The sequence below is a fragment of the Balaenoptera ricei genome, chromosome 2, assembly GCF_028023285.1.
Source record: "Balaenoptera ricei isolate mBalRic1 chromosome 2, mBalRic1.hap2, whole genome shotgun sequence".
Classification (NCBI taxonomy): Eukaryota; Metazoa; Chordata; class Mammalia; order Artiodactyla; family Balaenopteridae; genus Balaenoptera; species Balaenoptera ricei.
Genome location: NC_082640.1, coordinates 42115811 through 42138885, shown reverse-complemented (window position 1 = coordinate 42138885; position 23075 = coordinate 42115811). Strand labels below are relative to the sequence as shown.

Here is a 23075-nt window from a genome sequence, read left to right as displayed (position 1 = left end):
GGTCTTATCTTCATTATACTGCTGAGGAAATAGAGGCTCTGATTGGTAAAGAAGTTTACTCAAAATTACTCAGCTGGTAAGTAACAAAATTGAGATTTGTACCTAGCCCTAACTCTGAAATCTGTTCATTTTCTGTTATTTTGCTCTCAACCTCCAGACACCTGCATTAATAACCAGTGCTTTATATAGAAGCATGGCAGTGGCAGACAGGCCATCAGCTACTTCCTTAAAAGCCTTCCTCTGTGGTCATCCACACAACATGTACTGTGAAACATCAGACTGTCCCAGAGTTTATTCTCAGGCTCCAGCCCTCCCACTCTCCCTTCTCTAAAAAATAATCTGTAGGCAAGGCATTGCAACATCCTTTTCTGTGAACCATGAGTCGTGCGTTAGGTCACTTCCTGCAGCCACTTGTGTGACTCTGGCCTTAACAGAGGTCTCTTTAACATTAGCCTGCGGCGTTTGTCAGAACTTTCCACTTAATCTTATGTTTCCACTCAGTATGCCTGCCTCCTGGCAAGTATGACTCTTTGGTGAGTGTTGTGAGCTTCATGTTTATTCTTACGGATATTTGCTCGTTTCTAAGTTCTTTCTTTTCCATAGATCAACAGCATAAAATTTAAATTTTGTTTTTAACGTGAGAAGAAATCCTAGGACGCTTTCTGGCACTAGCTAAGAAGGATAATTGAAGGCCACAGAAAATACTAATAGTTGCTGCCTCTTTTCCCAGAGATAAAGTAAAGCCCTTACACCTTGTTTTTTCCTCCAAGTTATAAGACATATCCACAATTGATTAAGAAAATCAAAGTAACTCCCCTAAGGTGCTAACCCTTAAAGGAAAATCCTTTATTTCATATGCTGTAGTTTGCTCTCAGGTACTTAAAAGCCATCCTCTGTGGTCATCCACACAACATGTACTGTGAAACATCAAGCCAAAAATTTACCTTTTATTTTAAACTTTTAGAGATAAAAGTAAATATGTTTACAGAATCCAAATTAGAAAAACTATAATCACTTATGCATAAGTATTGAAATTATTGTAATTTCAGAACTGTGAATCAGGGCTGATGCTTGCTATCAGATACTTAAATAAAGTATTGCACATAAATGGATTAAGTGATTGGCATACATTAGGATTTTAAAATATGAGCTTTTATTTTCAAGGCACATGGCAGAGTGCCCTGTGTATAATATAATAGATAATAATGTATAAGTATTTGACGAGCAAATGAATGAAAATGAAAGGACTAGTATTTTGGCAATATTAAGCATGATTCCTTCAGGTGTAGTAATAAGGTATAAACTGCATAGCTATTTCTATATTTCTATGTATGTAAGTGTATATAATGTTTACACCTCTCTATATACATATCTATATCATACCTATATGGTGTAACGCTGGTTAAGAAAGCCAATCAGGCATTTTTTTCCCCAACATTTTATTTTAAAAATTCTGAAACAGAAAAGTTAGAAGAATTGTGCAGTGAACATCCACCACCTAAATTCTGCAATTAACTTTTTATTATATTTGCTTTGTTACATAGTTATGCATCTGTCTCTCATTCTTCCACCCACCAGTTCATCTAATTTCTTTGATGCCCTTCAAAATAACTTACAGATATCAATACACTTCACCCCTAAATACTTAGAATTCAGTATTTGTTTATAGGGTTGTTGGGGTTTTTTTTAATAAAATTTACATACAATGAAGTATGCAGTCTCAAGAGTACCATTCAATGACTCCCCCCCAACTTTATTGAGTTATAATTGACAAATAAAAATCATATATATTTGAGGTGTATGACATGTTGTTTTTATATATATATATAAATGCACATATATATAATACTTATATACATATACATATATACATACATACTTGTGAAGTGATTACCACAATCAGGGTAACTAACATATCTGTCACCTCACATAGTTACTTTTTATGTGTGTGGTGAAAACACTTGAGATTTACTTTCTTGGCAGATTTCAAGGATACAGTGCCTTGTTATTAACTATAGTGACCATGGTGTATATTAGGTCTCCAGAACTTACTCATCTCGTAACTGAAAGTATGTTCCCTTTGATTAACATCTTCCCATTTCCCCCACCCCTCCAGGCCCCGGTAACCACCATTATACTCCCTGTTACTATGAGTTTGACATTTTTAGATTTCACATTTAAGTGAGATCGCGCAGTATTTGTCTTTCTGTGTCTGGCTTATTTCACTTAGCATGATGCCCTCAAGATGCATCCATGTTATCGCAAACGGCAGGATTTCCTTCTTTTTCAAGGCTGACTAATTCTATATCCATTCATCTGTCAGTGGACACTTAGGATATTTCCATATGTTGGCTACTGTCAATAATGCTGCTTTGAACATGGGAGTGCACATATCTCTTCAAGACAGTGACTTTATTTCCTTTGGATATATACCCAGATGTGGGATTGCTGGATCATATATGTCAGTTAGTCCTGCCTTTAATTTTTTGAGGAACCTCCATACTGTTTTCCATAACAGCTGTACCTCAGTGACCTTTGATTAATGCATTCACCCATCTTTGTAACCTAAACCCCCATAAGGATATATCACTTTGGAAAGTTTTCTCATGCCCCTTCCCAAGTCTGTCTCCTCTCTAACCCACTAGAGGCAGCAACTGTTCTAATTTTTTTCACCACAGGTTAATTTTTCCTATTTCAGAACTTCATATAAATGAAATATAAATATTATCATTCCTCTTAAATAAATACCCAGGAGTGGAATTTCTGGATCATATCGTAAGTGTAGGTTTAATTTTATAAGAAATGGCCAGACCTTTTTCCAAAGTGGTTGTACCATTTTTTATTCTCAACAGCAAAAATGAGAATTATAGTGGCACCACGTCCTTACCAACATGTATAATTGTTTTGTTTTGCTTTGACTTTAGCATTTCTGGTGTGCATGTAGTGGTATCTCACTATGTTTCTGATTTGCTTTTCCTTGACACCTAATGATTATGTTAAACACATTTTCATGTGTTTATTGGCCACTTGTGTGTATCTTCCTTTATGGAATGTCTCTTCATCTCTTCTGCCCATTAAAAAAATTAGATCATTTGTCTTTTTGTTGTTGAGAAGTAGAAATTCTATATATGTATCCTGGTTACCAGTCCTTTGTTAGATTTACGTTTTGAAAATATTTTCTTCCACTCTATGGCTGCCTGTTCACTTTGATAATTATGTCTTGATGCACTGAATTTTTAAAATTTTGATGAAGTGTAACTTATCACATTTTTATAGTTATTGCTACCTGTGTCCTATCTTGTTATTGATTTGTCTGCCCCCAGCTGCAGTAACAGCTCTGTAGTCTTTAGCAATAGGATTGAATCCTAGCTGTACCTAGAATCACCTGGAGAGCTTGAAGAAGAAGAACAAGAAGAAGAAGAAGGGAAAAAGACAAAGACAAAGACAAAAAGTCTGGCCCTTACTCCAGATCAGTTAAATTAGAAACTTGAGTTTATTATGTAACCTCACTGAGCTTCAGTTTTCTCATCTATAAAATGGGAATAAGAATAGCTACTAAATCAAATAGTTGTGAGGATTAAAAGAAATCATACATCGAAATCACTTAGTATAGAGGCCCACACATGGTGAGTATCCAGTAAATAATTATTATTCAAATTTATATAATAGCTATACTGCACATATATTTAAGTAATAGATTCTCTCAAGCTTTATATAAACATCATCATTTGTTTTGGACTTTTACATTAACTTTTACTTATGTAATTATTTTGTAATTTCATTCTCCCTAGTTTATTTGGCCTTAAATTAAGCAAACCCAAGTATCCTTGGGTCACTCTGTTGGACTCAGCCCCTGCCACTGAAGCCAGAACTGTCTGTGTAAGGCTAGTGTTGGAAAGACCAGCCACTCTCACACCTTTGTAGTGCTCAGAGGGCATTCTCTCTGACGCCTATTGGGTTTTTCTAGCCTGATAACCATTTGCAGATTTTCAAAATTTTATAAACCCCAAGGAGAGAGAAGCTGATGGTAGAGATGATAGTTTTTTGTGTGTGTTCCCATCCTCCTGTATGCAGGAGGGAAACCAATTATGAAAACTCAAGAGAGGAAGGATTTGTGTGTCAGTCTCAGGTACAGACTTGGTCTTAGTTTCCCTAGTATGCTTGCTGTCTCGCATACATACGTGACTCCCAACCACCCCTTCTCTCCTGTTTCCACCTTTTAATATCTCTTCTACTTCTCTGCCCTAACCCAGTCTTAATACTCATCACAATTGTGTTTTGGCCATTTGTTTATAAGAATGAAAATATATATATACATATATTTTCATTCTTATATATATTTATATATAAATGCATAAGTATTCATATAAATAAATAAATAAATATATATATATATATATATATATATATATATATATATATATATATATATATATATGTATGGGACTTGGGATATTATTCCTGATTGTCTGGAGGAATGGCGCCATGGGATCAGTTTAACTAGTACATTTGATTTACATGGATTCAAAACTAAGTTTTAAAAAATGTGTTAGTTTAACTGATCCCATGGCACCATTCCTGCAGACAATCAGGAATAATTTCCTAAGTCTTGAAAGTCGTTTAATTAGCAGACATTTTAAGAGAAAAGACCTCTCTGAAGAAAGACTGACACATAGCTCAAAAACTCTTAAGAGGAGCTTCAAATATTAGGCATGGAACATTCTGTCTATGTCAGAAGCCATCATTTTTTTCCCTTTCTAATATATATAAATGAAAAAACAGTATCCCCCAAGATCTGGTACTTTTTTGAGAAGGGAGGAAAATGGTGGAAGTAGTAGTTCTCACATCTGTTATTTGGCAGATATCTCTAAGAACTTTAGCACTAACAAATTCAGGGACTGGAAAGGGAACATTGCAAAAACAGTTCAAAAGTTTTAAAAACCTGCTTTCCTTCTTTCCTCTGTTATCCATGATTTAAATGGACAATACTTTTCAACAGACGTTATATTAATTTCTAACCTTTAGATCTAAAGATCATCATGTGACTTATCCATAGACACATACCTAGCTATAGAAAGGCTACGACCATACTCCGGGTTTGAGTTCTCATTACACCACTGACTACTTTCTAGTCTGCAAAGGTAGTGTAAAGATGTGATGAAGTTGGGAAATTCTTTTGAGAACGCTAAAAAAAACTTGGAAAAAAGTAATTTAGAGCCTTCTTTAGGTTCAATCTAAAGTTAAAACCATTTGCCTCAGTACTTAATAAATGAGCTCAGTCTTAATTTCTGAATTTGTCCTATTTTTCCCTTTTCAGATAATAAATGCTAGCTCACAAAAATACTTGAGCGTAAGAATATTATACTGTGTGAACCTAATTCTTAAATCAGGATCAGGAATGCAAAGCTAAAGAAATCACGTGTTACTATGAAAAAACTCCCAGATCTTTTATTTTGTGTTTTTTGTTTTTTTTTAAAAATCAGAGTTAAAAGTACACACCAAGAAATGCCATAGCACACACAGGGAACAAGGCTATGTTGAGGCTGTATGCTAGGCAGATTTCTCCTTTTTACAGAGAAATACCTGTTCTACCATCTGCAAGTCATCTTCACACTGGGAAGAGCTAACTTGTACGAAGAATGTGTGATAAATGGAAACTTCAGCTCAAAAGCTTTCATGTCTTTTGAAGCCTTGCCTGTGTGTTTTAAAACAGGCTAGTCACACATTTTGCTTTTTTGATGCCCATTCTGCTTGTCCCTTGGTATTGTTTGGAGAATTAGACATTTAGGCAGCTTTAGGCAGCTTTAGTTTCCCGGGGCCGCTGTAACCAATTACCACAAGTTTGGTGGCTTGAAACAATATAAATTTATTCTTTCATAGTTCTGGAGGCAGGAGGTCCTGAAAGCAATGTATCAGAGGGGCTGCTGTCTCTGCTTATAAGGACACTACTCCTTTTGGATTCACGAACCACCCTAGTGTGATATGACCTCATCTTAACTAATAACATTTGCGAAGACTCAACCAAATAAGGTCACATTCCGAAAAGGATGTGAATTTGAGGAGGACACTACTATTCAACACAGTACAGTGAAAAAGCTAAGACATCCTAAAAGTGTATTCTAAAGTTGGTATTCATGACCATTCATAGTCTCCCTTTCTGTGGAGAGTGGCCCCAGGAATAGAAACTTTAGGATGTCCAGGTCAATCCTCACTAACTTAAAAGAAGTCATCGATAATTTTATTTTAAAACAAGACCTACCCTGTTTTAGAATCTACTTGGTAAAGCATATAGTTTTATTTTACAGTGTGGCCCAGTGAAGGGAACACTGAGGACTTTTCTGATATTGACTTTGAGATCTTATCCTTACAGAGTGGTTTCTTTTTTGTTTTGTTTTGTTTTTTTTTTAAGGTGATCTTATCCTTACAGGGTTGGTTTTCTTTTTTTTAAGATAACAGAACAGGGCAGTTTAAAAGTTGAAATCAACCTCCGTTCAAATCTTGCTTCTCCTGTACTTGGGGGGGTGGGGGAGCCCAGGAGACAGTCTGGGCCTCAGATTTCTGACTGTCCAATGGTCCCCTCGTATCTTTCCCTAACTCATCGTTTAAAGAGCAATTAACGTAGGAAACTGGATTCTACAGGGTGGGAAAAAAAGCTCATATGAGCTTGTGAGATCCAGCCCCAGCGGTATAAAGAATGCTTTCAGAAGGTAGAGTGCTTTTGCAGTGTTATGTTAAGCCTTTAAAGTGGCACTCCCTTTAGTATGGGAGTTGTTTTCTGTTTCAAAGCTAACAGGGCTCATTAGTTTCCATAATTTTTAAAATCTTTCTTGAAGAACTGTAAGTTTCTTTACTCCTAATTAAAACTGAGTAGACTGACTAATTAGGGAAATACTGTGAAGGGGGAAAAAAAAATCAGAGAATACCTTTCTCTATTCCCTGCTCCCTATCCCATAAGAACGCAAAATAAAGGTATTAAGATAGTACAGTGCCCACATCTGTAACTCAGAATGTGAGCATGTGTCTTTTTAGACACTTTACTTATCTTTTGGGTAAATTTATTTTTTGAATGCCATGACGCTTACCTTTCCCTCACCCATCAAATTATGTGTTCTAGTGTCTTTCAGCACTTAGAGAATGTCAGGCTACTGGGATCCAAATGGCACAATTCCTGTTAGGCTCTAGAAGTTGGCCAGGGAAAGCGTATCATCACTTTATCAAAGGCTGCATTGCCAGGACTGATGACTTTATGTACAGTTTGGCTCGATAAAACTCAGCCAGTACTCAGTTAAAGGAAAAAAGGGGATAGATTTCTTGCATTTAGGTGTTCGTGGCCAGAATTTGGGCATTTGTGGCAGACTTTAGGTGGGATAATAAGCTCTTCTGCATTTTTCAAAATGCTACTGAAAACAATTAGACTTACTTTTGGAATATAAACTTCAGTATATCACTGTTGTAGACAAGCACACTACCTTGTTTTCAGTTAAGGCTTGTAAACAAAACAAAACAAAACAAAAAAACCCTAAACTTTATATGGTATGAATTTAGAGTTTTCATAAGCAGAAACCTCAGAGACATAGTTGCCCTTCATTTCAGTTGATGGTATTGACTGAAAAAAACTGACTTGAATTAGATCTGTTCCTCTGTAAGAAAGGGAAAATGATGTACTTCCCATCTAGCACCTCTAGTAAAAGGGTAAAAAGAGCATAGACCTCGACCCTACCTTTACTGGAGGCTGTTTGAATCCATCTGTGATCATGCTTTAAGAAAGAAATCTGTTTGAAGCCAACTGTGATCTTGCCTGTCCTACCCACTGTAAAGGCATTGGCTCGATGGGGAATAACAGAGAGCTGTCTGCTTGGTCCTGCCATTTCCAACCATACGTGCTTTCTCTCCATTACAGCCTGAGGAAGAACAGTTGGCCTGTGATATCACTGGATCCAGTTCCTCCACCGATGACACAGCGTCCTTGGATCGACATTCTTCTCATGGCAGTGATGTGTCCCTCCCCCAGATTTCAAATTTGAACAAGTCCAGAGACCAACAATGTCTTGATGGTTTCTACAACCATGGGGTGGGAGCTGAGGGTCGAGAGAGTGAGAGTGAGCCTGCTGGCTCCGGTGAGATGGAAGAGGAGGAGATGGACAGCATCACCGAAGTGCCTGCGAACTGCTCTGTCCTGAGGAGCTCTATGCGCTCTCTGTCCCCTTTCCGGAGGCACAGCTGGGGTCCTGGGAAGAACGCAGCCAGTGACGCAGAAATGAACCAGCGGAGGTGAGACGGCAGGCTGTTTGTCTAGTCTCTCAGTGTCTGCTTGCTTTTGATTTGGTGTTATTAGTAAAAGATTTTAGGGGACCCCATGGTATAGAAGAAAGAATATAGGCTTTGGAATCAGGAAAATCTGTGTTCAAACTCTAGCTCTATAACTTACTATGTGGATAACCTTGGCAAGTTACTTGACCCTTCTGAGCTTTAACTTTCTCATCTGTAAAACACTTGCCTTTCAGAATATTTGTAATAATAAAGATTACAAGTGAAGTATGTCAGTCACGTGGGTGTTTAATAAATGGTAGCATTTTTTCAGACCAGATTTGTTCATGAAATTCAGAGATTAGAAAATTTGGGGGGGAATAGTTTCATGTCAATTTTGAATTAAAAAATAAACATGAACTCTTACAGTCTCAACACATCTAAGTCTTCACAGTGCTTCATAGAAATTGCCATCTGTTTCTAGTGCAGAGAGTTTTGATGAAGTCTAAATTACCAGTGTTTAATCCTTAAGAGATCATAATAATCATTCAATTGTTGCTATTTTTCCATGTATCACTCAGTCTTGGGGCTCTCTTGTAAGTGCCACCCAGTCTCATACCTTCAGTTTGGAAGCAGGCTATAAGAAAAGTTGGATTGGCTTCTGACCATTGGCTGCCTAGATGAATTTAAGCAGATGGCTTTAAGTGTAAAGAACAAGTGCCATGATGCCTACTGTATGTACAAAGGTGTGCCTGCTCCAGAGCTGCTTTCTTAATGAGGACAAGCAGCCAGGGGAGGAGGCTGACAGTTGTAAAACAATCGATAGAAACGGTTCACCGGCAGCAGTTATTGGTTTGTTTGCTTTTTAAAAATTCCTTGACCTCCTAATATTTTGGCTCATAGCTATAAGTACATGTAATCTGATCACATTCACTCACTCATTTATTCTTTTATTCGGCCAACATATATTAAGCACCGCCTGCATGTCAGGCATTTCTACGTTCTGGAGACCCAGAGGTGAACAAAGTCCCTGCCTTCATCATACCTTATACCTTCCTGACTTGCTACCCTTTTCAGATTCTTTTAATAACATATTGTCTCATGTAATTTTGCAACCTCTTCATGAGTCAGGTGGGATTAACCCCATTTTTGCAGATGAGACTCTGCAGGTAGTTTATATCATTTACCCAAGGTCAGTGGGATCCAGGTTTCCAGTTTCCTGGTCAGGCGCTCTTTCTACAACTCCGTATTATTCTGGGGTGGAGTTCAGGATGCTAAGCTTAAAAATAAGCGGTTGCTTTATCTGATGGGCAGTTTTTATATATATTTGAAATCCTAGATTATGTAAAAAGCAGTTTCTAAAACTTTCCTTCCCAGCTTTCCCAGCTGTATTCAAGCTGTACTTTTTTTTTTTTTTTTTTTTTTTTTTTTTTTTTTTTTTAAGCATTCACACCACAAGAAAAAATAAGGTTGGGGGAATGATCCCTACAGCCACAATTCCCTTCCTGAAGCAAGAGAAGCTTCTTGACAGGATATACTTGTCTTAGATGATGACAACATTGAGAAATGAGGATTTATTTTATATATAATCTGTTTTCCTTTATAAACCACTATGGATCCCTTTGCCATGACTTTGATTTCCGAGCTAGATGTGCCTTCATGGGTCATGTAGCTCCAATGAGGAAATTGAAGCTCAGATTAAATGATTTTGCCCAAGATTACATGGTGATTTTAGGACTGAGCTAAGATTAGAACCGTATCACCTAAATTGTTTATATTTTCAACCTATGTGATACCATGGAACCTCCTGTTTGAGTTTATCATTAAGGATTGCTTAGCACCCCTGTCCCAATACCTCTGGAGATAATGGAATGAGAGTTAGGGTTCACTTTAATTAGTTTGACTAATTCTTATAGTATTATCTGCATATAGTGTAACCTGAATTGTAGAGTCTTAAGAAAACCCTTTTAAAGTTTTGAATGGCCTTTTTTAAAAATCCTTTTACTTTTATAATTTAATAAACCTCATTCTTGGTCACCTGATTAACTCCTTGGAGCAAGGAGGGAGCAAAGTAGCCCTTCTCAGAAATTATCAGGCCTTTTTGGTCATAATATTTTCCTGATTCCACATTCTTTCATTCCCTTACTCCCTGAACTATTTCTCTTTGGCGACTGTGTCTCTTCCCAGTGTGATGTCTGTATGTTTCATGCATTTGTATCCATTTTATTTCAACTCGACACTGACCTCTTCCACCATTCATTTTCAGTTCAATGCGAGTTCTTGGGGATGTTGTCAGGAGACCTCCCATTCATAGGAGAAGGTACAGAGCTCACTAACTTGATGGACTAACTGTTTGCCTTTGAGCTTATACTAACAAGCATCTCATTCTGCTTCATCTGTGATTAAATAGTCTATTTTTAAATAATGTCATGTCTGCTTCAGACAAATAAAATACAGGTACTTATTAATTGCTAATGTCCATTCCATATGAAATGGTTTCTCGAATTTGAAGTTTTTTCGTATTCTACTTTTATTTTTTGAAAAACAGTTTAAAAAATATTTTTTCCATCTTGTGCTTTTTGGTGTTCAGATAATTTTGATAATAGGGTCTCCCCAGCTTTATCCAGGAGAATTCAAAGAAGTGTCTGTTGTGCCTATGTAATGGACCCTGGGGAGTACTTTTTCTTTCTTTCCAAAAAAAGGGGAAGAACCAGAAACATGAGTGTGCTCATGTACAGGCCCTAAAATATTTTCAACATGTTCTTTAATAATGTGATGAAAGCCTGTCTTCCTAGGCCACCTGGCACTCTCCATTCCACTGCTGATGTGGTCATTCCTTAAAGCAAGTAAGAGGCATCAGCTGATTTCTCAGGGGCCCTCTCAGTCTTTCAATTCCTTAAGTATTTTTTGTCATGTAAAATTTTGAAGCTAAAAATTATAGTGATTTATAAGCTGAAAAGTCATTTCTAGCCAGAAAGTGCTGATTTGCTTTAAATTGTTCGAATGCTGAGTTTTGTTTTATATTTACCGTACAGAAGTCATTTGTGACTTTTTCTTCCCTTGTTTGGAAAAAAATTTAGAAATCTAAAAACGATGGTTTGATTACTGTTAGTGTCTCATATTAGGGGACACTTGTAAAGAGGTATTTTTAACTATTAGCTGAAGCTGTTTGTTGGGAAGCAGGCAAATAACAGTCTTTCTTTCCCACTTCATCTTTTTCAAGTAGGTGTTTCCTTTAATTCCAGATTTTAGGCAGAGAGTTGAGCTCAAATACAAATGTTCTCATGAATCTTAGATAATCACGAACCTGGTTAAGTTTTTCTCCAGGGGAACAGGTTGTTAAATGCCTTTTTCAGTAGAAGTATCTAAAACCTTTAGAGATATATTTGTCTGACTTTCTTTTAAACTCTTCAGTATGGACTTATTAAAATCATGCACTGGATGACACTGGAAGATGACAAGTTGCTGGATACAGTCCAGGTTAGCATGTAGAAACAGCCATCACAGCAGCTCCAGTGACGGTTTCATCCCTAGTCACATTTCTGTACGAAGAACATGGGTTATAATTTTAAATTTTGTGTTAAGCCTTAGCTACTAAAATTGAAACATTCCAACAAGTATTAAAAGGTGGGGGGAGCGGGATACTTGTTTTTGTTTTTTTTAAATCTGGAACTACTAAATCTCAAAATAAAGCTAAAGAACCATGAATTGTTACCTCCCCCCAGTTGAGGAATTGAGGAAATTAGGATGCTCTCAAAAATACTCTTAGTTGTGAAAGAAATTTTCTGCTACTGTAGGACCATCTGCAGCTTCCTTCCTGAATCCTTAGAAAAGCTTTTCAGATGCGGTTTCTGTCTCCCTGTAGTTCTTCGTTCTCTTCATCCTAAATTTCATCCCAGTCTCTCACATCATTGTCATTCTCTGAGAGTAAAGGGAAGTTTAAATCTGTAGAAAGAAAGACATTATTTTAGTTTTAATGAATGATAAATTGGCAAAATATATTCAGTCACTAATTTTTTCTATGTTCTGTTTTTAATAAATTGGCTATTTAGGCATAATGTGCCTTTTTATTAACAGTTTAGAGATATCAAATTAAGTTAATTTTCAAAGAATGGACTTCTGAATCTCATGTGTGTCTGCAGACTATATCAAGTCTTGCTTCCCTCCCACAAGTAAATTATAAGTCAGTCTGGTCTTGCTTAGCAGACTAGTAGAGACATGTCTCAGGTGTGTATTTCCACTATCTGCTTTTGCACTTGTGAGCTTTGTACTATTAATTTAATCTGATTTAAAATGTTTTACCATTTAAATTATTTTTTATTGATATTATTTTTAAGATTTACTTTTAGAGGATCCATAGAGGTAGCTCATATTTATTCTCCCACCATTTTCCTTGTCTTTTTTCGTCTGTCAAAAACCTCCCACTTGTCAACAAAACAGAGTTATCAGCTGTATTCAAGACGAAAGTGAGTTTTTTTGGTGTCTGTAGGTCTTCCCATTTGAAGGTTCAGGAAGCTGATTGGTTTTACTCTTATCCCCCTTCTTAAAACAATGTCACTGAGGACCTTAAGGCCAAAATAGTAGCAGTGTTATTTTTTAAATGATAGCTTTTGTTAATCAGAAATCCTCTCCTATGGATGCAGCTCCTTTCACAGAGTATCTGATATTTTGAATTGGTTATTTTTTGGCTGGTTATGTTTACTTAGCATTTCCAACCCCAGATTTTCTGTTCTTGCTGCTTGAGAATAAATATCAGTGCTGAGATAGTCAAGGAAGTAGATGATCAAGTGGATTTTTTAAAATCTTGTGGGAAAGTGGATACAAACCTAAAATTAAGAGACACATTGCTCACTCAGTACTATAAAATTCCTTTTCTTTTTAAGGAAAGAAATCCCTTCGTTATCATTAAAATACAAGGAAACAGGATCATTGTTATATGCTTTATCTTTAGCATAGGAGCCTGGTGAATAGGGTTTGAAGGTGAATCTAAGTGTTGATTGGGTATCATTATGAAAGATATATGAATTGTCTGGCTTAGATGGATCCTTAATGGAAACATGAAAAAAACTGATGACTCAGTGAGCCTACCCTAGTGCAGTTTGTCATCGTTCCTTTTAGTTAAGGATTAGAGATACTGGGGTAAGGGAGTTGGAGGAGTGGTGGGATGTATAGAGAGATTGTCCCCAGTAGTGGAGGTTGGAACAAAGAAGAAGCCACAGGTAGGGTGGATTCTCTCTGTTCAGGGTTCGCTAGGAGGAATTCTTGGTTTTCCAAGATGGGGCTCGTTATCCTGTAAAGAATTCACGTAGTCATTTCCAGCACATTATGTAGATGGACATCAGTAGAACAATTTTAAGTTTCCGTGTTTTTTGTTCCAGCCGTTTTCTAAGTTCTAAATCAATGTTACATTCCTAATTTTTCGATAATCAGATAAATCCGTCTGTCTCTAACCATGCCCTTTCTTTTTAAACCCAATAATCCCATCCCTGTTTCCTCTTCTTCCGTTTCTGTTTCTTCCCTTGATGTCATCCCCAGTATGAGCTGGTGTCCCTCTGGTGTGCAATACTCTGCTGCCCTGAGCGCTGACTTTAATTACAGAAGGTATGGTATTGTTATGTGTCCAGCCACCAAAGGGGGAATCATAAAATATGGCACTTGAGCTTTTGGCTTGGAGCTGGCTTCTGTGTGGCTGGAATGCATATGGCAGCCTGCTTTGTCTGTGAGCACAGTGTTGTGCCGCCTCTGCTGTGGGCACCACTGATCCAGTTGAAGCGGTCCAGCCTAGGAGTTGGATGGTGTACCCTGATGCATCCTTTTTGGCTCAAGTGGCTATAGATTTGGTGTTTCCTGCACAGACTTGTCTCCGTGGTATGATAAATCAGTTTTCTGTTTGTTTTGATCTGTCCTAATTCCCAGATCCTAGGAATTCCTACATCCTGCGGAAAACAATAACACAAACAAGGCAGCTAATAAGATGCACTCATCTTTTTACACTTCCAAATCCACCAATCTCTTTATTTATTTTTTTAACATTTTTATTGGAGCTTAATTGCTTTACAATGTTGTGTTAGTTGCTGCTGTATAACAAAGTGACCAAAGACCACCAATCTGTTTAGATTCCAAGCTCACAGATTCCTCATCATTGCATATTCTTCTCTCAACTAAGCAGCCAGATTTAATTACTAAAACATTTTCAGGTTTAAATTTTGTGGTAAGCATAGATCTGGCTTTCCCAGGCTTTACAAATAATTCATAATAGAAAACTAAATTTCTTCACTTAGTCTGTCTTCTTATCCCTGCTATTGAAAATGAGTTTTACAGAGACATTTACGTGTAGTTAGTCATGATTTCTATTGTCATATTGAAATAAGAAAAACAAAATCCATTGCTTAATTTACTCAAGAAAATAGAGGCATACGGTTTCAGTTCATAATAAGTAATTCATGGGGAAAAAGAGCAAATAGAAACCCTTCTAGACTGGCATACATAAATTTTTTGTAGCAATTGACTTTTTTTTTTTTTTTAATAAGATACACATTTTTTTTTTTAATTTATTTATTTTTATTTTTGGCTGTGTTGGATCTTCGTTTCTGTGCGAGGGCTTTCTCTAGTTGCGGCGAGTGGGGGCCACTCTTCATCGCGGTGCGCGGGCCTCTCACTATCGCGGCCTCTCTTGTTGCGGAGCGCAGGCTCCAGACGCGCAGGCTCAGTAGTTGTGGCTCACGGGCCTAGCCGCTCCGCGGCATGTGGGATCTTCCCAGACCAGGGCTCGAACCCGTGTCCCCTGCATTGGCAGGCAGATTCTCAACCACTGCGCCACCAGGGAAGCCCTGTAGCAATTAACTTTGAGCAGAGATAACTAAATAGCTTCAGTATACCTTCAAATACAATTCCAGATGCTTGTAACTGAGGACATGGTCCGCTACAGCTGTATTCTGAGATCCAGTTGTAACTGCATGTAAATTATTCTGGCTAGCAACCCCAAGGATGATAGATGGCCAACCTCTCTCTGTAGCCTCCTGCTTACAAAAAAATGCTTTTCGCTCCGCAAACCACATAGTCTTTATTCCAGGGATCCCATTTTAGATACCAAACCTTAAGTTTGCTTTTTTCCCCTTTGTCAGTATTAAGGGGAAAAAAAAAAAAATTAAACCTCTTTTAGATGCAGTAGCTTTTCAGCTTTTGCCCTTTAAGGTGTCACATGTGCCTGTCTGCAAATAACAATTCTCAGGAAACCTGTCAAAGCAGTTGTTGTCCGGGCAGGTGTGCACAGATGGTCATGTTCCTACGTAATGTGGGATTTCTGGGGGTGGATGCATACCTGTGAAGTTATAAAGGTCACCTAGACTATAGTTGAATGTAAAGTTATAAAGGTCCACTTGATGGATGCAAGGGCAAGTCTACGTCTCCCTCTTTGCCTTCTGAAAGTTACTTACGCTCATATTCTCTCTCTCTCTCAAGTCTAGGTCTCCCTCTTTGCCTTCTGAAAGTTACTTATGCCATTTAATTCTTTGGCATTTGCAGAGTTCAGATTCTGGCAAAGATTGATCACATCAGATCAAGGGAAAAAACACACATGAATAAAAGATCAATAAGCTAATGTGGCCTGTCCCTATGGTATATTGAAAAATGTCTGAGAAAATGACCTTAAGTGGTTCAACATTTGAATAAGTTGAATGAGGTTAAAAAAAAAAAAATCTAAGTGCAGTATGTTTCTCAGCATACCAGGATATTTGCGGGGAAGGGTAGGTGGCGCTCATGGCTATGCCCTTGCAGATGGTTTTGCTGGGTGACATAGAAATACTTATGAGCAAGGGAGATACAGCTAAAGGGATTTTGTATCCTCCTTCCTTTCTGAAACTCAGAAATAGAATGAATTAACTCTTGGTTCTGTGTTCAGTTTCAGTCTAGAAGGCTTGACAGGAGGAGCTGGTATTGGAAACAAGCCATCCTCATCTCTGGAAGTAAACTCTTCAAACACCAAAGAGCTCAGACACCCTTTTAGTGGCGAGGAAAGGGGTGACTCGTTGGTGTCACTTTCAGAAGAGGATCTGGAATCAGGCCAGAGAGAACATAGGATGTTTGATCAGCAGGTAAGGCTGAAATGGGTATATGTTGCTAATTTGGAAAAAATTAGTTTTATTTCCCTAAATATGTCCTCATATTAGGAACAAAGAAGGCAAGATTTATGTTAATATAAGGCTAGGAGCTATGATTACTTACCCACTATGTAATAATCTCCGTGTAGCACACAGCAGTTTTTTAGCACTTAATATTAATTAAAGAATGCCATTAATCTGCATAGATTTAAATATTCCAGCAAAGCAAACATTTTGAAATTAGGAGAGTATCCAGGATATTAAATTGAGTTTTTCTTCTTGTCTGAGGACTTCTTTTACCACGCCAGTAGTAAAATGAGTCTTGAAGTGTATTACTTACCATTGTTAAATTTCCCAATTCTCAAAAACATGTCCTACGTTTCTCCTTCCTGGGGAAGAAAAATTCTTTGTCTCATTGCATTGTCTAGGCAACAACTAAGTATTCTCTCTGCTTCCTATCACTGCCAAGCTATTTGAGACAGCGTCTACACTCCCTGCCTTCTCTTTCTCCCCACCTAACGTCCACCACTATCACGCTCTTGAAATTCCTGTCTTGAAGGTCCTGGGCTTCCTTTTCAACCAGACCAAGTGACTTTTTCTTAGTTCTCATCTTCTCTTTATCACTTACCCTCAGGGAGTTTTTGAGTTGAGAATTTGAATCATATGCTTTTCTAGCATCCTACCCCACTCCGAGTCCTTTTTCCTCCTCTTCGGCCAAGGAGACTTTGGATTAACTTCTGAGAGGATTCCGGGATACACATTCAAATGAAACATGTCTAATTCAACAAACAAAAAAGTTAAACACGTGTCTCTGAATAGGTGACTGGCATTTTAGATAGAAATGTAAGGAAACATTTCAAATTAAACAAACAAAAACCTTAACCTGTTCTTTGAATCGGTGACTAAGGTTTTGTGTAGAAATTTAATTTTTTATTACATCCTGCTACATAGCAATGATATGACCAAATATAAATTTGGCACTAGAGGATTACCTTAGTAATGAATGTATCGCTTATGCTCATGTGAAGGCCTAAGAGAATTTAGGCCTAAGGAAAATGCAGTTGAAGGCCTAAAGGAATTTTACCTCCTTTTGGCCACCACCCGTGGCTTCTTGGCCCCCACCCATGGCTTCTTGGCCTGATACTTTTTAGAAAAAGTTAAGAAAAATAACAAGAATACAGAGAATATATTCATTGAAGTAAATGGTTTAGATTTATTTAGCCTAATGGTAACAGGAAAAGGGAGGGAAAAAATAAGAAACAGTAATTTGGTGACTACCAAGAGCATCTCTGACAAGTGGAAAGTCTGACAAGTGAAAAAGTTGCATTTTACGTGTATAGAATCCTTTGGAAGTCATTTGTAGGACCACGTAAAATACCAAAAATTGTGTGTTTGTGAACAGAATCATAGACTTAGAGCCAATATATCCCTTCCTATTCCACTTAAGCTTTGGTGTGTGAGAACTTCAAGCCCATTTAAATGACTTGCCTAAGCCTCGTAACTGGCTATTAGCTGAACAGTATTAAACTCAGAATTCCAGACTGTTAGTCTCACTGTTTTTTTCCATGTCTTTGAAGTAGATGACTTTTAATGAGGAAATGAGAACACTTTAATTTTCTTAATATTGTTTATGTAATAACATTTCCTGAACTGACATTCCTAGGAATTTTAGCTATGACCCTGTTTTATAGTAAGTGATGTCTTTCTAATGTCCTTTCTGATTGAGTCTGCCTAGCTGAAGTTGTGGACAGTGTAGCACCTTGTGTGCTTAGCCTTCCGGGGGCTCTGCCCACCCATAGTTTTCCATCTTGTGTGTAACCTCAGAGTGGATATTTGAGCTGCTGGTATCACTGATGTGCACAAGTTGCCTGCAGCCAACTTCTGTTGAAGGTCTCTGCCTTTCACTGATGTCATTTTTCAGACCTCACAGTTGTATTCAAAACATAGCAACTGTTTGCCTCAGACTCCATGGTTACCCATGGAACAAGCTCTAAATAATCAGAAGTCGTTGGCGCAATTGAGTTCACCCTGGTAACGGATTTTCATTGCTTCCCTTTCAGCATGTAAAGATTTCAGCTTACTATGAAGGGAAGGGATTTATGGTCATTAAAGTTAGTTGCCAATTAGAATGGCCTCTCTCAAAGCAAAAGGAGAGGGATCCCATCATCACCGGAAGCATACTAGTAAACACTAGTTGACTGTCGTGGGTTTTGTTGCAGAAACTTCTGCAGTGGGTTGGATTACATGGCCTTGAAGTGGCTGTGAATTTACTGAGGGAGTTCAGTTGTCAAATTTCAGTCACCCTCATGTTCATGTAGAAGCAGTCTAATCTTAGAAGAGGAAGTGAAAATGATTTAGGCTTCTGTCCAGATGCACAGGCAACTTTGCTTGTGATCTTAAAACACTTTCTGTTTGTACCTCTGTTTCCAACTCTTTAAAATAAGAATGATATTACTGGTATCCTACTATATCTGTAAGTGATATTTAGATTTTCAAAGAGCAAGAACTATATGTAGTTTTGGTATTTCCAGTGAAATTATTTTTATCTGATTATGCATTCAGTAGATGTTTTATTAAGCACTAATGAAGTTTGAAACATCATTAGGTATCATGAGGGATACGAGACAACTGTAAAGGATGGATGCTCTAACTATCCCCATTTTACTGATAAGAACACTAAGGCTCAGAAAAGCTAGGTAGCTTCTCTGAAGTTGAGCAGCTGTTTCGTGGCAGGGGAGACTTCTGACTACAAAGCCTGTGCTCTTATCCCTCTTGTGTACTGCCTTATTTCCCTAGGCTGAGTCGGAATGTAAAATTTGGTGCTTATGTAGAAATATGAGAGCAGGTACTCACAACCTGTTTACTTTTTTTCCTTCACAGACATGTCACAGATCTAAACAACAGGGATTTAATTACTGTACATCAGCCATTTCTTCTCCATTGACGAAATCCATCTCATTAATGACAATCAGCCATCCTGGGTTGGACAGTGAGTATACTACTGTTTTTAATTAAGTATATTATATTTTAAACATTTTTCCTCTCTCTCTCTCTCTCTCTCTCTCTTTCTTTTTTTTTCCACTTTAAGACCCTATGCCGTTACCTTACGGCATTTGCCTGCCTGTTCCTCTGAATGAATGGCTCATCATTTACAAAAAAGGTGACACAGAGTTCAGTTTGAAGATCTTCCTCCTTTTACTACATAAAAATCTCCTTTACACATTAAATTCATTGTATTCTTAGGCCTAAACCTGACAAACATTTTTAAAAACTTTCTATTTTGAGATAATTTCTGGTTAAAAATAACTTTTTTATTTATAAATAAAAATATTTATAACTATTTTCTAGTTAAAAGTAACTGTTTTTTAAAATAGTTGCAAAAACAGTACAAAGACTTAGTCACACATTCTTCACCTGGAGCCTCCAAATGTTACCTTAACACTTGTTTTATCCATCTTGCTCCCTGTCTTTATCTCTGTCCTGAAAGACTTTTCTGAAACATTCGAAAGTAAGTTACACATATAATGCTCTTATGTCTCAAAGATATTTTCTTATATTATCACAGTACAATTATCCACATTTTATCCAGTACTAGTTTCCTGAGCTCTTCAAAAATGTCAGGCTCTTGAAGGACAAAGAGAGACTGAGATACATTTTTAGTCAGTTAAGTAAATGCCAAAAGGATTACAGCCAAAAATGATTACTGGAGCCGTATGCAGATTCAGGATCCACGACTGTGAAAGTTATGTAGAGACGTCGGGCATCCAGAGGCACAGAGCGTTTGCAAATTAAAGATGCTCGAAAACATATTTGAATTGGATCCAGATGTTTGCCACAGAAAGGTTTCTTTGGGAAACCCCACTCTTTTTGTTTTATTTTTAAAATAGATTTCTTTTTCATGAGTAGTTGCAGTGTGGGAGCTTGATATAAAGATTTAAATTCTCATCAAAGAGAGTATGGTACATTACATTCTTTGCTGAAAGATCATGTATTCAGGAGGCTGAAGCAAAGGGTATACCTCCTGGTATTTCTGGTGTTTCTTCAGCGTCCCCTGATATATAACTCATCTTAAAAGAGTTGAGGACAGGAGTAGCTGCCCTGCATTAATGGGATGTTCTGTCTCCATTCATGACTTACTAGAGGCCTCATTTTCTTAATTTCCACGGTGGAGTTAAGGCATAATGGATAATTCTGTTAACTTCGTCCTCATTTTCATATGATTAGTACTTCAGATACCAGTCTGGCTTGTTGGACTAAAGGTGCCTAATAATGACCTATTCCCCAAGATAACAGGTACAACCTCACAGAACTTGACTGAAATAGCTGTTCCTGTTTTTGTTTGGGTCTTGGTTTGGTTTGGTTTTCATTTGGCTTTGGGTTAGTGGTTTTGCTGGTGTAGAACGAAAATTATTATAACAAAATAGTTTATAGTGGCTTTGAACCCAGAGAACTAGAACTTGATAACCAAAGACAGTCAGTGAGGCGTTTCAGCTCTGCACCCCCTCCTCCCGTGGCCTGGTGAAGGGCCTGCTCCTGCAGCAACAGCTGCCCAGTACCAACAGAACGTGGCCCGGAGAGAGAGCTTTTTCCATTGTTCTGTGACACACTCTCTTGCCTCGTGCATGAAACACTTCATTATTTTTCCTCCAAAAAGCAAGATGGTTTTTGACTGTGCTTTCAGTTGCTAACCAGCACTCTAAATGATGCGGGTCACCCCCAGGAAACACTGTCCTCTAGCGCCAGGAGCTCTGGCACATCTCGTTGCTGGGGACTTGTGGCTCAGCTCACTGAGGGGTACTGAGATCAGAAGCTGACTGCTGTCATGAGTAGAGCTTGGAGCAAGAGTCCAACCCTTTCATCAAAGTAGAGTACCCTCATTCTGATTTGTCATGTACATTTCATGCAGATTGGAATGATTAGCCAGCCCCACTTACTTCCCTAAGTTAGCATATACTATAATTGGAGGGCTCATCAACTCTAATGACAGTATTTCTCCTTAGTCCCTCCCCACATACAATTAATTTTCCCAACTGTATTTTTTTATTCTGCTCTAGAAACATAAATTTTTTGCAGATGTAAAAATTCTGGCTGTTAAACAGAAGGCTAAAACTTGTATCTTGCATGCTATGCCTTTAAGTCTCAGGGTAACTGGGCGGTTCTCGACTTGCACGGACACAAATCTTCATTCCAGATCTCTTAAATACTCTGCATGAGTCATCTTTGGCCATGGTCTTCCTTGCTGAAACTATCATAATTAAAACCTACCCAGTGATTTTAAAACCCAAAGTGTGTGGTACACTTAAGATATTTTAACTAATGTCTTATTGTAAGCACACTTAATGGCTTTGTGACCTTGGGTCCTTGAACTATTCAACAGGGCTAATAATATGATAGGGCTTAAGTTGAATTTATTTAAAATTCACATTAGCGTGTTTCCCGGCTTATGATAAGCGTTTGTTATCTTTATGGGATGAGTTCACAGTGTCCAGGCAGTGCCGGGGTCCGTTTTTCTCTGACCAGAGTCTAAGCAATGATGAAGAAACTAGAACGTGGTCCCTCATTTTCTTTAAGTGGCTGTGTCTTACGAGTGTGCTTGTCTAGGGACAAAATACTTCCTAAACTCAGCCTTATCTCACTACTTCCCAGCTATTACTTGTGTTCTAGCTTCTACCTTGAAGGAAATTAGCTGCTTCTCCCACAACCTTTCATAGCTGTTACCATTTGAGCATTTCTGAAAACGTGTGTCCACCGAGCTGTTGTCTGGAATATCCCATCATTGGGTCACTGGCCAGATTAGAAAAACAGACAAACTCAGCATTATTCCCAAACTGGAATCTGCTTCAAAAATTCATTGATGTAGAGGACAATACCAAATAAAGGCGATGACGAAAATATTTCTGTGTCATTTTCTGGGGTGGAAAGTAGATGGGCAACAGCTGATTTAGGAACCGTAATGGGCAGGAAGGCTGTCCTAGCCCATGTCTTCCATTTGCTGTCTTGGTGGGGGGGCGGGGGGAACATGACAGAGACATCTTGCCGGCTCATCTTTTTAGGGAATCAGAATAGCACTGATGCTGCCTGTATCATGTGGGAAAATGCCGGGGAGGACTGCCCTCAGAGGAACCGCTCCAGGAAATGTGTTCCCAACATAGGGTTGAGTGGAGACTTCCAGCTTGCCAGGAGACTCAGATGGTTTCTCGGTAGAGCTTAAAAACAAGCTTTATTTTTGCAGATATGGAATAATTCAGTTATCACAGACAATCCCTTAACAAGACTATATTTTTTAACTTTTCACTGCTTGCACCCAGAAGATGCTTAGAAACAGTAAACTGTTCGGTTGTATCCCTGCTAAGCATATTGGTGGTGGTAATCTTAAAAAGAGAATGACACCCATCAGACAATTTAACCTCCTGGGCTTCTTAATGAGATTTCATTTTGCCCTTCATTTTTCAGCGTTTCTTATCACAAAGAATGGTGTTCACAAATGGCACTTGTCCTTGGAATCATTCTCAGACCTTCACTCATGGTGTGTGAATTGACCAAGTTCCTTATGCATATTTTGATGGCAACACTAGCTTGTAATTGTATAGCTTGCATTAGACTACGAAAGCTAAGTGGGTCTTAAGAACTTGAAGTGTGGCAGTTACATATATAAAATGCACCAGATCTTCAAAGCTAAATGATCCATGCGACCAAAGATCAGGGTGGGTGTATAGAAAGTTAGGCATC

The 23075-nt window shown here is 38.0% G+C and overlaps 1 protein-coding gene across 15 annotated transcripts in view; it reads left to right on the top strand.

The window, feature by feature from the left end:
• Nucleotides 1-23075, top strand: part of AKAP13 (A-kinase anchoring protein 13) — a 344171-nt gene that overhangs the window by 256402 nt on the left and 64694 nt on the right. For 9 of the 15 annotated variants that reach the window (XM_059912541.1, XM_059912540.1, XM_059912537.1 and 6 more), the window contains exons 11-15: nucleotides 7901-8271; nucleotides 10514-10567; nucleotides 13783-13848; nucleotides 16148-16340; nucleotides 19227-19335. In XM_059912541.1, the coding sequence (XP_059768524.1) occupies nucleotides 7901-8271; nucleotides 10514-10567; nucleotides 13783-13848; nucleotides 16148-16340; nucleotides 19227-19335 (793 nt within the window). The remainder of the gene's footprint in view (nucleotides 1-7900; nucleotides 8272-10513; nucleotides 10568-13782; nucleotides 13849-16147; nucleotides 16341-19226; nucleotides 19336-23075) is intronic. The other 6 variants (XM_059912543.1, XM_059912542.1, XM_059912538.1 and 3 more) reach the window with 2 other exon arrangements.